The sequence below is a fragment of the Pleurodeles waltl genome, chromosome 11, assembly GCF_031143425.1.
Source record: "Pleurodeles waltl isolate 20211129_DDA chromosome 11, aPleWal1.hap1.20221129, whole genome shotgun sequence".
In the NCBI taxonomy this organism is placed as follows: Eukaryota; Metazoa; Chordata; class Amphibia; order Caudata; family Salamandridae; genus Pleurodeles; species Pleurodeles waltl.
In genome coordinates this window covers 601,997,188-602,013,270 of record NC_090450.1, presented here as the reverse complement: position 1 = coordinate 602,013,270, position 16,083 = coordinate 601,997,188, and the positions used below count along the sequence as shown (strand labels likewise).

General features: G+C 42.1%; 1 protein-coding gene across 1 annotated transcript in view; it reads left to right on the top strand.

Moving 5' to 3' along the window:
* LOC138266650 (chymotrypsin inhibitor-like) overlaps positions 1-9,091 on the top strand; it is a 36,715-nt gene extending 27,624 nt beyond the window's left edge. The window contains exon 4 of the mRNA XM_069215460.1: positions 8,934-9,091. Within this exon, the coding sequence (XP_069071561.1) occupies positions 8,934-8,979 (46 nt within the window). The 3' untranslated portion in view covers positions 8,980-9,091. The remainder of the gene's footprint in view (positions 1-8,933) is intronic.
* Positions 9,092-16,083: the final 6,992 nt, after the last annotated feature.

The following is a 16,083-nucleotide window of genomic DNA, read 5'->3' as shown; positions in this document are numbered from 1 at the left end:
TTAAAAACTGATAGGAAAAAATGGAAAATGTGTTGCTATTGAGAAGCTGGTTACAGCTGCTCCATACTTAATTCTGAAGCTCTCCCCATTGGCTTTATACGTAAGGTGAAACCATACAAAGGATAGGTTCCTTTTAATGGTCATACACAGTCTAGTCCTTTGTTCGTTTCTCTCCCTATTGACATTACACGCAAGGTTAATTCTGATGGTGGGTAGATTCCCATTACTGCTCATGCACTGTCTGGTCCTTTTATTAGTTCCTAAATTCCCGGGCCTCCTAAGACTGATTCACTAGCCATCTTGTCAACTTGGTTCAGCTTTGGCTGCCACCTGTATACAGCCTCAGTCTGTTATGTTCTCTTGGGGCAAGATGAGGGTGTTGCACTCATCGGCCATTCCTTCCCTGCTTCAATTAAGTGCTGTTTTTAAGTCCTGATAGGCTTTACTACATAACTGGTCAAACCAATGATCACCCCTCACAATGGACTGGGGTCTTCTTGGTAAAGTAAGATAATTCCTAATGGCTTCACATAGTGTGCCAAATGGCCTCAGAACCTCAACAGGTTCAGAGGATGGACTCAGAAAAAAAGTCCAATTCTCTACAAGTTAGTTAACACTAATTACCCATAAACCCCCCTATAGATATTTGTATCCATTTTAATCGCCGGCCTTCATTCATCAGGACTAGATCAGAGGAAACCGGGGCCATTACAGTCCGCTTCTGAGATGGACACCTAAGAGATTAAACTATGGGGTTGTGGTCACTCCAACCATACTCCACACCCTTATACTCAACCAGCGTAATCAACAGGATAGAAGAAATTAAAAGATAATGAACAATTGTCTCACACCACCTACCAACATAGGTGGGATCAACCAGTGTACCCGGGACAATCAGATTCAAGAACTGCCCTAGAAAATTAACCTGCTTACCTTGAGATGAATCTTTAAATTGCATATCATAAGAGTTCTCACCCCAGGTAGCATCTTAGAATCTCTGCAAACCTGTTTACAAGGGTGAAGATTGAATTCATTGACAACAATAATTGGAGTAAATAAAATAGAGATTGTGCCAGAGTAAGAGTCCAGGTAGCCGATCTCTCAATTCTCCATGGTCTGGCCCATGGAAGAAAAGGTGTCCAAACAAGGTAAGTGACCATTAAAGTTATAGATATTAAATAAAAGAAAATTCAACTTGGTGATCCAAACTGCACCTTAATTCAGGGAACTGGATTTTAACTCTACCATGGAGCAGTTTAGTGATAACGATATCAGAATACTCAACGCAGCCTTAGGATGACTTGAGGATGATGGAGCGGCAGGACGAAAAACAGTGTACAAAGCCATTCAAGAATGGTGTGGTTCTACCTGACCAGGTTTCTTGAAAGGCCAAGATACCATACTATTTTATAAAATCTAGCCAATTCCATTCCTCAGTCTTCTCCTCTAGTCCAACAATATTCCAAGACAAAAAAGTGCATTGCTCAATAGAAGTATCCCTTACAAGAGGTGACCCACTCCTTCCATCCTTGATGTTATAATTTGCCAGGCAGTGAGTGGGAGGTAGTCCATTTCCTCCAGTGTAGCAAATTCATCAGATTTGTTTGAAATAGGTAGGGTCCAGAGATTACAAAGGTGAGACAAGGCTAACTTCTCTCTCTGTTCTGCTCTTTTTAAAGGCAAAATGGAAACTGGTACCCAATCAGAGCCCAATCTATAAAAAAACAGTGTGTCCTAACCCCTATACTCTCACCCAAAATAGACTTGGTTACACTATAGGCAGAAATTCTGCCTACAGCCTTGCTGCTACAGAAATTAACCACAATGCAGTCACCTAAATACATTTTCACTTCCCGGCCCACCCACCCAGTCAATTCTGCATGTCATAATTATTTGTCCATGAATGTTTATGTTGCACCCGCCCCTGGTAGTTACCCATTGTGATATTTTATTTTTCGAAAGCTCGTATTTTCGCTACCATTTGCCTTCTATGGGGATACACTTTTCCGAACCATAATATTGTAGTGAATGGTAGTTCGTTTTAATGGGATAACAGGAGTTAGCTTAGCCTCTGGCTTTCTGACTCGTGTCCCCGTCACCTAGTGACTTTTAACCTACTTAGCTTGCTCTGTCTTAGCCCATTTAATTATTTAATTCTTCTAAGATGGCTGCCTTGCTTATATTTAGGCCACTTGTTATGATTTACATTATCAGTGTCACCGCGCTAAGGCGTCAAGATCAAGCAACATAGACAAACAAACAGTAGGTGTTCACACTTAGGGATTTTCCCTCTCTATACTTTCAAGGGATTGTTTATATTAATTGCCGTCCCAAGCATGTCTGTTATCTATTGTTTGGGAACACAGCTACGTCAGGGGTCCTTGTAGATCTCTATAAATACATTGCACTTAAGACAGATAATCAGAGGGATTCCGACCAGAGGGCATCGCCACCATCGCTGATATCGATGCTGCACGTCGTCTTGACGCTGACCCAGTCTTCGTGTCCCTGCAGAGTCTGAGATAGAGACCTCATTCCAAGGTAACATGGGTTGGGGGCTCCTCTCATGGACATGGCATTGGCAGATTAGGTTTAGCAAACCCAGCTCTCCTTTAGGTAGGAGGTTAGGCCTCTCACATTAGGGTATTAGGGCATATTACATCTCGCATGTCTTTTTTATGCGTTGCAAGATGGTGGGGGTCTTTGTAATAATGACTCTCGTCTTCACAATTCTGTTTCTTGCATTATTCATTATCCTAATCATTGCAGCCCATGCAACGTATCGCAAATTGCAGTTATGTTAAATAAAAACTATTAAAACTTTACTGCATCTTTGTCATTGCCTGTGTTTGTATGAGACATGATATATCTGTGAGAAAGGGGTGATCTCTGTTTAACCACAACATTCCCTGAGATGTCTTGTTCTCTAGTCCATGCGTAAAGGCTGCCACAAATCACAATTGTGTTTCTGGTGAGGTGCTGCTAGTGAGCCAGTAAGGTTAGGACAACAGTCACGATTTGTTGTAGGATAGGCATAGTCGCCTACAAACAAGAGTACTCTCATCCTTTAACCAGCAATCTTGACTAGAGCAAGAGTCAAAACTACGACAATATAGGGAGCACATTCAGGGGGAAAATCCAAGTGACTGGTAAAAGGCAAGGAATCACTAAAAACCTACCTGTAATCTGGAATCGGGCTACCACTTCCCTCTACTTGTGGCATGGAATTAGAAGAGGAATTTATGTGAGCCATCATCCTGGTGTCAGTCGCAGGGGGCAAAATCCCTGTTCTCCCTATCTGACCTATATTGCTGTAGTAAATAGCTTTGAGAGTGGGCAGAGGAAGTGTAGGGCCCACAGGACTAGGGCCACCATAACCATTACCCAGGGCACATTATTCTGAGGCAAACATTAATGGGTTAAGTATGCTGGATAATTACAGTGCTTATACAGCAACATTTTTCAAATAAACCATTATTAAGATGAAACCTTTGAATTTAAAGAAGATATACCGTCTTTTCCAGAATTAAGTTCTGCTCTCAAACTTCTCACAATGTATGTGATGGAATCGGCAGAAAGCCTCCAGAGTGAAATTATCAATGGGGAAATGGTTCTTACCCACTAGACAGCATATGAGAAGAAGTTGTATAAGTGGCAACAGCTTCTGCAGGTATAAAAGTAGGTAGAATGGTCCCACTATGTTCTGGATGTGCCTCGGTGCCAGTGAAAATTAGGTGATCTAGCAGTTCTGGGTGGAGAGTGAAAGGAGGTGGAACCCTATCTACCTCTGAGTGCTGTTGATGACCCAGAGGAGATTTAGAGGTACCAAGATCGACATTACTTGAGCCCACTTTGCAAAAATGAGATATCTTGGTTTTAGAAGCCTTTGGGGAATGCAAGTCATTCAGGTGGTGTCCTTGAGTCAAAATGTCCTCAAACTCCATGGTAGAATTGTCAAATTCATTTAAGGTACAGTTGTCGGCTGCATGCCTTGGTTGTTTTGGGCTCCTTCCCTACTCTCATAGTATACTTGTTTGCCATTCTTATACCCTTGGCAGAAATAAAGAATGGTTCCAAAATACCATGAGATGGAAGGTAAGGTGAAAATCATTGGCACAGATTAAAAAGATGACTTACTTTGAAAAAACTCCCAGCCGCCATTACTGACCTAAAAAACCAAGGGTAAGGAACTCTAAAGTGCTCCCATCCGGTGGAGCAGAAAAAAAAACAGTGATGGATGTTGGCAGTGGAGCTGGTGGGCTGTGGGGGCCTTGGGCTCCCCCCTGAAGCTCAATATAGAAATAATGTAAGGTGGCTTGGATGGGCACAGAGGTACCCCAGTATTAAAATGCATCTGCTAAAAAAGTGTTGGTGGCTCCTGCATGCCTATGGGGCTGTTTGCAGAGAGCCAAGAGCTCCCACTGCAAACTCCAATGAAAATAAAAAATGTGAGGGCCTTGGGTGGGCACCGGGACATCCAAAATAAATTAATAAACAAATAAAAGAATAGAAAGTGAGGGGCAGAAGCTGCTAATTTATTATTACCTGCTCCACACACTGCCCTGCAAAGGTTTTATACTGATCTTTTCAGAGTATGGTGGTTTCCTAGAGGGGGCAGGGGCACCACTCAGTATTTTTCTTAAATATTATGGTGGGCTGCAAGGAGTGCAACAATAAACTAAACACTAACAAAAACAGTAAGTCTCCTGGGTCATTATATCCAGCTTACCATATTTGTTTATAGCACTGCTAGCCAAACTGTATGCTCTTCAGCTGGAGTGCATGGCCCTATTTAGTTTTTTTATAGCCTTATTATTTGGAAAGACATTGATTTTGTTTAAATACGGCTTTCATTTTTTATGGCAATTGCTTTTAATAAACATTGCAAAGTGTGAATTAATAAAAAATACACTAGATTATAACCATTAGTGATTTTTTTTGACAAAAACAACAGGTTGATATGCTGGCCCCTTGATAAAGTCATAGTTTCACTTTTTATATTTTGGTGTTCTCAAGCTTTGACAAATCCAATAAGTCTGCCTTACATGAAATACCACCTTTTATACTGTAACATCACATGGCTTGCTGGGGGTTTCTTTAAATAATACTATGAATAGCTAATAAATGTGTATATTTAAACATAGATGATAGAGAAGTCTTACAAGTGAATACCTTTTTACATGTAAATTTAGCTTGGTGACATGATCGCTTATAGCGTGATTTGAAAGCCCTGTTTTGAAGATCTTCAATTTATGTTTTGTGTTATTTCAGTCTTTATTTTATGTTGAGAGTATCACTGAATATGCAAAGAACATTTCAGACATAAAACTTGATTTGTAACCATTAGAAATGACTAGCATTGTAAAATGTTTTACAAAGGTAGTTTTTGCAATAGGTAATTGGATTACAACAGCAGGAGGAGAAATAATAAAACCCATATCAGTAATTATATCAATTGTTGGTATTTGTTTTCTGGCCTCATTAGGGGTATACAAATATATCTATTACTAATAAAAGAACAGAGAAAGAAAGAAACACATAAAAATAATGTAGAGTTAAGTGATCGCACTAGCAAACAATACAATGCATTTAAAAAGCAAGAACATTTAAAAGAAAGAGAAAAGACTCCACTTGAGATGAGATTGTGCTTTGATAACATCTGTTTTTATGATCTTTAGAAACCATCAAAGCGGGGGGGTGTTGTTACAGCATTTTAAATAATGAACAAGTAATACAATTAACACGTAGAAATTATGTGTAGGCCCTAGATGAAAAGGCATATTTTAAAGCAAGTGAGCATATGCATATTATTGATGAATAGCTGGAAAATTCACTTTTTACAGAAGCTGACCTACGTTAAGAATCTGAAATGTTAATTTTTAGTAAAGCAGGCAATGGAATGAGTGGCTTAGAGCAAAACATTAGAATTTCACCTAACCATAGTCTAGCTGTTCACAGAATATAATAATGTATTAAAATGCTTAGCTTACTTTCTGCAGATTGTTTCTACATGAACAATAGTTTAGTCAGCTGAAAAACACAAGAAACCTATGGTCTAATAAAGTGATGTAAAGGCCTAAGCGTGAACTGTAGTTTTCTTATACCAGAGTAATGGTGTGAACACTCTTGAGTCTTTACAAACTGTTTCCGGAAATGTTTCATTCCTTTTTTTAAAATTAATTTTATTGATTTTTACATACCACTTCCTCATGAGACACAGCAGACATAAAACACAAAGAAAGCACATTGCACCATACATGTGTATGCAAATACAAATCCCTCCTCAACTTGATCAGTAATCGAGGGCCAGGCTAGTTCTTATCGATTTATACGGTCAAGTGCTAGTGCATAGTTCTATAAAGTTCAAAACAAAACAAGCTCTAGGTCAGTTTACAGAGAGGTACAGCCATGACCAATAAGTATCCAGATAATATAAAGTGCATATGCATTGATATACTAGGAATCATTTACATGTTTGTAATATAGCAGCATAACTATAGCCATTGCCATAGAGTGTAGATGCCTAATCACAAAGAGATATTCATGGTATCAAAGTGAGGCTATAAACATCATCACCATAAATTAAATGCCAAAATTTCAGACATTTGTAAAGTGCAGATGCATAATAACAGTGATATGATCGCAAGGCAATTGATAACCTATTATAATTTTAAGAGAATTTGGTCACACATTCTCAAAAACATTCAGAAGCCAAAAAACAGTGCACCCCCTAGAAATCAGAATATAGAAATGAGCCTATGACCTCTGGACAATGGCTAATAGATCCCCTTCCAGGACTCCAATAGTTACCCCATAGTGCTGCTACCTTAGGTTCCTCAATGCCCAGAGAGGTCCTCCTCCCAGCCAATTACTGCGGAACAGATCCCGGCCCCCCAAGTCTGCTTCCTGCAGCTCTTGCATTTATACAGACTATATTCCATGTTGTATATTGCTAGAAATCTAGACCTCCACATTAAAATGATGGAGGCTCAGGGTTTAACTACTCTGATGTAATACCAAGTCAAGCCACCGCTGTGGCCATAAATAAGAAATATGGGCCAGATGTAGCAAAATAACATTTTGCGATTTGCAAATTGCGAGTCATAGAGACTCGCAATTTGCAACTCGCAAAATGTTATACAGAAAGGTGTCTCAGACACCTTCTGCGACTCGCTAAGGGGTCGCAAAGACCCACCTCATGAATATTAATGAGGTGGGTCGCAGTTTGCGACCCCATAGCGAGTCCATGCACTCACAGGGATGGTGGCCTGCTGGAGACAGCAGACCACCATGTCCGTGACTGCTTTGTTAATAAAGCAGTTTTTTGTTTCTTTTTGCAGCCTGTTTCCCTTAAAGGAAAACAAGCTGCAAAAAGAAAAAATTCCGAAACCATTTGGATCCGGTTTTTTCAGAGTAGGCAGTGGTCCATAGGACCACTGCCTGCTCTGAAAAATATTTTTTTTGGCATTCACAAAGGGGAAAGGGTCCCATGGTGACCCCTTCCGTTTTGCGAATGAGTTACTAACTGCGAGTTGGTTTGCGACCGCATTCGCGGTCACAAAGCAACTCAGCATGGCGATGCGGTCGCAAATAGGAAGGAAACACCCCTTCCTATTTGCAAGTCGCAGCCTCAAATTGCGAGTCGGTACCGACTCGCAATTTGCGGTTGTGCATCGCGTTTGGCCTTTTGCGCGTCGCAAACTGCGTTTTTCGCAGTTTGCGAGGCGCAGAAGGCTTCCTACATCTGACCCTATGTCTCTCTCTTCACTGCTTCGCTACCCTCAGAACCATCAACCACCTCCTTAATCATTAATGCAGGGGTAATTTGGTTAATTTTCTGATGCATTGGCATAATATGGAGTTACTTTTTTTTTTTTAAATAATTATGGGACAAAGATAGTGTTGCAACATTTGAGTTTTGATTTTCATTGTTTTGGCGAGTGTGAATTATATTTAAGGACATTTTCTCTGAAATTGACAAATAGCACCTCTAATGAATTCCAGTCTGTTGAAATCCAAGAAGACTGTAACTTTCCTTGTCCTACATTTCTACTGTTCTATATATTTTCTGTCCCTCTAACTAGGAACATGTAGGGCCTAATAAGTGACCGGACACCTGCTACAAAATGGTGGTTTATTTACAGTTACTTGTATCCAGAATACTTGATAACAGACCAAAAACAGGTCTTTGTTTGACCGTTTATGGGAATGCAACACACAAAAAATAATTGTTTTTTATATTTTGCACTTTCAAAGAGAATCTGTGAACTTACCAAGCTGTGGCTATCAAAGCCATGGCCTTTCTATGTAAAAAGGTGCATATATAAAAATAATGATACAGCTGTTTAACAACCCACTTTTGAAAATGAAGAAGATAACTATTGTCAGAAGAAAGAATCCTAAGAATATAGTTAACATTGCAACACCCCTCTGCATCCTCTTTTCATTTTTCTTTTTATTTTCTTTCTGATGTCTAACCTTGCCCTGACTGGAGGAGCATCACTAACTATATGTATTAGTTTGCCATATATAATGGTACTTCTTTTAGAAACCTTGGGGAAAGTAATGAATGAGTAGGGCGACCAAGGTTAATAAAAAAAAGGTCAAAGCTCTGACACACTTGAATGGGGTTAAAGACCTAGCTCCCATTCCACAATCTTTTCAGCCCTTATTTCCTTTCATATTCCCAACCTAACCCTCACTCTGGAATCAGCTCTGACCTCATCCATTAGCTTAGCAAAATACTCCAGACTGGACGCCAACCTACTATTAATAACTAATGTTCCCTTACCTTCCTCCTGATATAGTCTTATTTTGTTTTTTTTTTGAATACGCATCAATATGTAGTCTAGATTATACTAATCACAAAATATTAATATTTTTATTAAATAAACTACTTCAAACAATTCACATTTCTTATTCTGTCATTCCAGAAAAACAAAATTGGACATTCGTATCAAGAAGAATGGATCATGTTGAAGAAGACCAGTTCCAGAGGGTTTGGGATTTAAAGAGGAGTTTTAACCCACTTAATGGTTGCCTAATAATTGCAATGTAACCTTAAATAAAACTCTTGATTGAAATGTTTAAATTCTGTATTTTATGGTGCAATTATTTTCTTTTAATATCTAGTAACCGCATGGTTAGCCTTATATTGATCCCACCATGATTTCTTATCCACAATGCCCTGAAAACTTCAAACCTTGCTTAAAATCTCACATTTTCTTATATTTCTTTGATGGAAACTTGCAGAATCTGCAGAGATTGCCAAAACCTTTGCCATCGAGAATACCCACACTTGTCCTGAAACAATAGCTAGCTCTCATGTGTGGCTGGGCACATTGCCAGTGACAGGAAAAAATCCACCATGAACAATATGAGTCCTTCACAAGTACTGTCAAGTTTTCAGAAATGTCTGGGTTTGGTATGTTTGCCTTGGTGGCAGCTGAGCTCAGAACAAAATTCAGATGTATCCACATTTCAAAAGAAGGGTTGATTTTTAATAGAAAACATTGATCTGGCCATGTTCCTTTCTGAGGCCTTTTCTGTCAAGGATGGTCAGCCCGCTAGCATAAGTTTGACACTATTTTTATTTTATCCAGAGAGGAGAGGGAATTTAGGGTAGTAGGAAATGTGTGGATCCTAGCAGATTCTTAAACTTTCACAAAGAACTGTGAAGAAAGTGTTTGTAGCCAAAGTTTGATGTTTTGCAGTGGCATCTGAGTAAAATAAAAATCTTGTGAGAGCCACACATTTCACAGCACCATTGATTCCCCCAGGTGTCTAGTTATCAGAAATGTGCGGGCTTACTATGTTTACCTTGGTGGAGGCCAAGCATAAGCCTGAAATCTATAGCTGACCAGGTTATTTTTGAGTAGAGAAAGGTGATCTGTTCATGATGCATTTTGGGGCCTTTCCTGTTGTGTATGGGAGTTCTGGGTTGCTTGACATTTGTGTATCCCCAGAGATTCCAGAACATTCCCTCACAGAAATTTGAGGAATATATTTGAAAGGGTACCTGAGTGAAAAAACGAAAATGAGAGATCCACATAAGTTATACCAACCAGGACTCCCTCTGGTGTCTAGTAATTCTAGGAATCAGACACGTCTGGCTTTGGTAGATTTTCCTGGGTGGCAGCCAAGCCCAGGCCCAAAATCCTCAGCTACACAAATTGCAAAAAAAGGTTCAGCTGTGAGTGGAAAAATCTGATTTATCCATGTTGCATTTTGGGGTCATTTCCTATTGCAGTAACTCTGCCTTACCACATAAGTAGGGTAGCTTTTTTATCGGGTAATGCTGGGTGGTAAGAATCGTGCAGAAATTGTCCCTCATATAAATTTGAAGAAGAGGCAAGTGTTTCTTACATATTTGAGGCTTGCAATGTGTTCGATGTAAAACAGTGATCCATGCAAGTTACACCATTTGGAACTCTCCTTGGTGTCTAGTTTTCAGAAATGTCCAGGTTCCACAGGTGTTCTTGGGTGACAGGTGAGTGAAGGCCCAAAGTCTCTAATTACTACATCACCTTTTTTCTCTCAGATCTTTTGATATCTCTATGTTGTGCTTTGAAGTGCTTTGTGTTGCATGCCCCACAAGGCCCCAGCACACAGGTGAGGTGCCATTTTTATTGAAAGAATTGTGGAAACACTGAATGATAGGACTTTTCTAGAACCTCATATAACCTTCCCTTCCAGAATATTGAGGATTTTGTTTGACAAAGTTTGATCCAAGGTTTGAGATTTGCATGGCATTCCTGATAAAAAATAACTTGGGATCCACACAAGTCAAACCGTCATGGACTCCCTTACATATACACATTTCAGAAATATCAGAGTTTGGTAGGGTTGTGCAGGTTTGCCTGAATGGCGACTTAGATAGGGCCTAAATTCCATTCCTACCCAAATTATTTAAAAAGTGCTGGATTTGCTGGGGAAAATGTAATGTCTCCATTCTCACAAGGCTGGTACCATTTTTATCGGGGGGCATGTTGAAACACAAAATAGTAGAACACTTGTTGATACTAACTGGATTTCTCTGCATATTTGGCTTCTAAATGTAAGTGACATGACCCGACCTCGTGTTCTCACTCCACCTGTATGTTGTGTGTGGAGGGCACACATCTCAATGCCTCCCTTGCTGCTCATGGGACTTATTGCCCCATAGGCCTGACAACATTCTTGACATGATAATTATCTCCCTGGCCCAAGGTCATCGACTCAAGACACACCAAAGTATAAACAGTTTATCCCCCAGGGCCTTCAGGCCGACTCAACATGACTATGGGGATATTGGGTCTGATTCATAGGCACATGGTAATGGGGACATTTGGCCTGACTCATAAGCACATGATTATGAGGGTATTTGGGTTGACTCACAGGCACATGAATATTGGGACATTAGGCTTACTCCTCAGGATTTGGGAACTGTATTTATGCCACACTCAAAAATGAGGGAGTGCTTGGTATGACCACTGGTTGGAAAGGATGCATCCTCTTCAACAATCCACCTCACCTGAACATCTCCATGCCCTAGTCAAGCACCTTCTGCATTGAGGTTCTCCTGCAAATCTCCGACACTGTGGACATCTTCTCCCCTGCAAATACAGTGATGCAGTGACCACCATTCCTGCAAAGCAGCACAGCTCTCCTGCAAATCTCCAATGCCGTAGACATGTTCTTCCCTGTAAATAAATTAGCAGCGAATACCATCCATGAAATGCTGCGCCTACAAAATAAAAGAGGAAAACATTGTTAACCGCACCCTGAAATCACACCTCCACGAAACCGTAATTCAAGGAAAAGCCCACGACTGGATCGTCTCATTCCTCTCCGGCAGAACCCAGAGAGTCCGCCTCCCCCCCTTCCGCTCCGAAGCCATCGACATCATCTGCAGTGTCCCCCAAGGCTCATCCCTCAGCCCGACGCTGTTCATCATCTACATGGCCCCCCTCGCACAAGTGGCCCGACAACACAACCTCAACATTCTCACCTATGCCGACGACACCCAGCTCATCCTCTCACTCACCAAAGACCCGCGCACTGCCAAAACCAACCTCCACGGGGGAATGAAATCCATCACCGACTGGAGGAGAAACAGCCGTCTGAAACTGAACTCAGACAAGACGGAGGTCCTCATCCTCGGACCCTCTGCCTGGGAAGACTCCTGGTGGCCCACCACACTAGGAACCCCACCGACACCATCCGACCACGCTCGCAACCTGGGCTTCATCCTCAACTCCTCCCTCACCTTGTTTAAACAGGTCAACGCAGTCTCCTCCTCCTGCTACAACACACTCCGCATGCTCCGCAGAATCTACAAGTGGATTCCAACAGAAACAAGAAGAACAGTGACACAGGCCCTCGTCAGCAGCAGGCTGGACTACAGCAACGCACTCTACATAGGCATCCAAGCAAAAGACCTACTACGCCTCCAATGCATCCAAAATGCCTCTGCCCAGCTGATCCTCGGCATACCTCGCCACAGCCACATCTCCCACCACCTGAGAAACCTTCACTGGCTCCCCGTGGACAAAAGGATCACCTTCAAGCTTCTAACCCACGCTCAAAAAGCGCTCCACGACACTGGACCAGCCTACCTAAACAACAGACTCAGCTTCTACACCCCCACCCGTCAGCTCCGCTCCACCAATCTCACCCTCGCCGTCGTCCCCCGCATCCGAAGAAAGACCTCGGGCGGCAGATCCTTCTCATATCTCGCCGCCAAAACCTGGAACACCCTCCCCATCACCCTGCGACAGACTCAAGACCTACTCACCTTCAGAAGACTCCTCAAAACATGGCTCTTTGACCAGTAACAACAGCTCCTCCCCCCACCCTCCCCCACAGCGCCTTGAAACCCTCACGGGTACGTAGTGAGCTTTATAAATCCTATGATTGATTGATTGATAAGTACCGTACTTAAGGTTAGTACACTAACAGAACAAGTATCAACCAAAGACTTGGTTTTATGATGCTGAAAATCAAAAAACAGAACAACTTTTAAACATTGAGACATTGAGGGTATTATTTAGCGTGCATGCCAAAGTCTAGGTATTAGCACCCAGTGGCATTCTGATGAGCCATCCTTTATTGTGCTGTAGACTATGAAATCCAAAAGCACACTCTTGCACGCTGTGTGCCTAGGGCTGAACAAACGAGATGTACCCTAGAGTGTGATGTGAAAACACACCTAAGCTTCTGCCAGGAGTGCTGCTACTCCATGGTAATAGTTGATTATTTTCAAGTCTATGCAGCAATAGATTCATTATCGCGTAAGGGATTGTCAAAGGTGGGAGGGAATATTTCACAACTCCTGATTTATTGAAATAACCTCTCTACGTGTATTTGCACTACAGCTCAGCATGCACTACATTACATGTATATTATGACAACACTCTCCAGAACTGAGAAGCGATGGATGTACAACTCCAAGAAGACGGTGGCTGATCGTGAAAGCACAAAAATCTCTCCGTTTTTAATTTTGTCCCAAACCCCCTTCCCTTTCAGGGTGGCAGTTGATTCAGAGTTATAATTCCCTGATCAGAAACCACCCCAGGACTGATAGGTGGGCCAGCATCATCTCTGCAGACAAGAGCCAGGTGAGGGCATGACAGTAAGTCAGAGGGCAAGAAAGAGGGCATTTTACAAAATTGTTAGACCTGATAGCCTTAGGGTGGTCACCCCTAACTTTTTGCCTGCCTCCCTCCTCTTTTTGGACACTGTTTTTGCTGGTTACTAACAGCTAACCAGTGCTCAAGTGCATATGCCTTCTCCCTTAGAACATTGTGATATTGGCTCATACCCAGTTGTCTTATTTCATTTACTTATAAGTCCCTAGTAAAGTACAATACAGGTTACCAGGGCCTGTAGATTAAATGCTACTCGTGGGTCTGCAGAACTGATTGTGCCACCCACACAAGTAGCCCCCTAATCATGTCTCAGGCCTGCCATTGCAAGGCCTGCGTGTGCAGTTCACTGCCAATTTGACTTGGCACTTAAAAATACTCGCCAAGCCTCAAAACTACCCTTTTCCTACATATAAGTCACCCCTAATGTAGGCTCTAGGTAACCCATAGGGCAGTGTGCTGTGTAGGTTAAAGGCAGGACATGTACCTGTGTAGTTTATATGTCCTGATAGTGTAAAACCCCTAAACTTGTTTTTACACTGCTGTGTGGCCTGCTCCTTTCATAGGCTAACATTAGGGCTAGCCTCATATACTGTTTGAGTGGCAGATTCTAATCTGAAAGTATAACAAGGCCACATTTAGTATGGCCAGAATGGTAATACAAAATCCTGCTGACTGGTGAAGTTGGATTTAAAATTACTATTTTAGAAAGGACACTTATAGAAAGTAAGCATTTCTCTGCACTTAAATCTCTCTGTGCCTTACAATCGACATCTGGCTGGGTTAGTTGATAGCTCCCTTGTGCATTTCACTCAGACAGCCCCAAACACAGGATTCTCAGTTACATCTGCATACTGAAGGGTTCGTCCTTGGCTGGCAGGGTAGAGGGCTTGACACTTACATGTCAAAGGACAGTGGCCTGCCCTCACACAATGGACTGCCACACCCCCTACTGGAACCCTGGCAGACAGGATGGAACTGAAAGGGGACCCTGTGCACTTCTAAGCCACTCTTTGAAGTCTCCCCACTTCAAATGCACATTTGAGTATTTAAACAGGGCCTCTGACCCTACCAACTCAGACCCTTCTGGACCTGAACCTGCAACCTTTCAAGAGGAACTGCCCGGCTGCCCAGAGGACTCACCTGGCGGCTTTTCTTCAAAGGACTGCTGCCTTGCTGTTGCCCTGCTGCCTTGTTTCCCTCTGACTCTGCTGAGAAGTGCTCTCCTAGGGCTTGGATTCAGTTTGCCTCCTGTTTTCTGAAGTCTCAGGGCCAAAAAAGACTACACCTCTACAAAAGAACTCCTTGTGCGGCAAAAATTGGCGCACATACTCCCGGAATCAACGCACAGCCTACACCGCAGTGGGAAAATCACTGCATGCCGAACTGGAACAACCAGGCCCGCTCCCCAAGTGGAGATCGTTCAGCACCAGCGTTGTGACTGGAACTTCTAGGCACGGCCCACTGGATCGTCGCAATGCCGAACCAGAACAACGCAGCCCGACTTCCAGCAAAGAGGAATCGAATGAGCGCTTATCGTGAGACAAAATTTCCCCGCATTGCACACCGGATCAACTCAGCTCCTGTCACTCTGTTTGCACAACCAGGATTTCTCCACACCGTCCCTGGGGCGTCCCAATACCACGCAATCCAAAGAGGATCCAAACCTGCGGGTCAAAAATCAACACAAAGCCCTTGCTGCGTGGAAAAGTATTGACGTATCATCTGTGTGAGTCTGGAGAAACTGACGCACACCTCCCCGTTTTCCACGCATCTCCTCCTCTGCGGTCCCTTGCGGATAATTTAGACGCAAACCAGGTACTTTGCGCTTGCAAGAGACACGTTACTTTTTAAAAACTAAGGATTCTTTTTATCATTTTCTAAAGTGATAATTCGATGTAGACTTATCAAATCTTGATCGTTTTGACCTGTATTTAACCAGATAAATATTCTATATTCTTCTGAACTTGTGTGGTGTATTTTTGTGCTGATTATACTGTGTTATTGCATGATTTATTGCACAAATACTTTACACATTGCCTTCTAAGTTAAGCCTGACAGCTCAGTGCCAAGCTACAATAGGGTGGAGACAGGATAATTTGGATTGTGTGTGACTTACCCTGACTAGAGTGAGGGTCCTTGCTTGGAAAGTGGTTAACCTGACTGCCAACCAAAGATCCCATTGCTAACAAATATGCCCTCTGAATGAAATGAATGCCTAATGATTTGTATAGCCAGCTTCACTGTTTATTTGAATTATCATAAGCACTTTTGAGGAGCCTTTGGATGTTAATACCACAAAGCCACAGAAAATCATTTTGAAAGACACCCATCAAGCACAACCTTTGTTTTCCTACTTTAAACTCTAACCAGCTGTTACACTGGGCACAGGACTGGAGAAGATTAAATAATACCCAGAAAAGGGAACCTTCAGCAGCCTCCAACCACTGTAAGAACA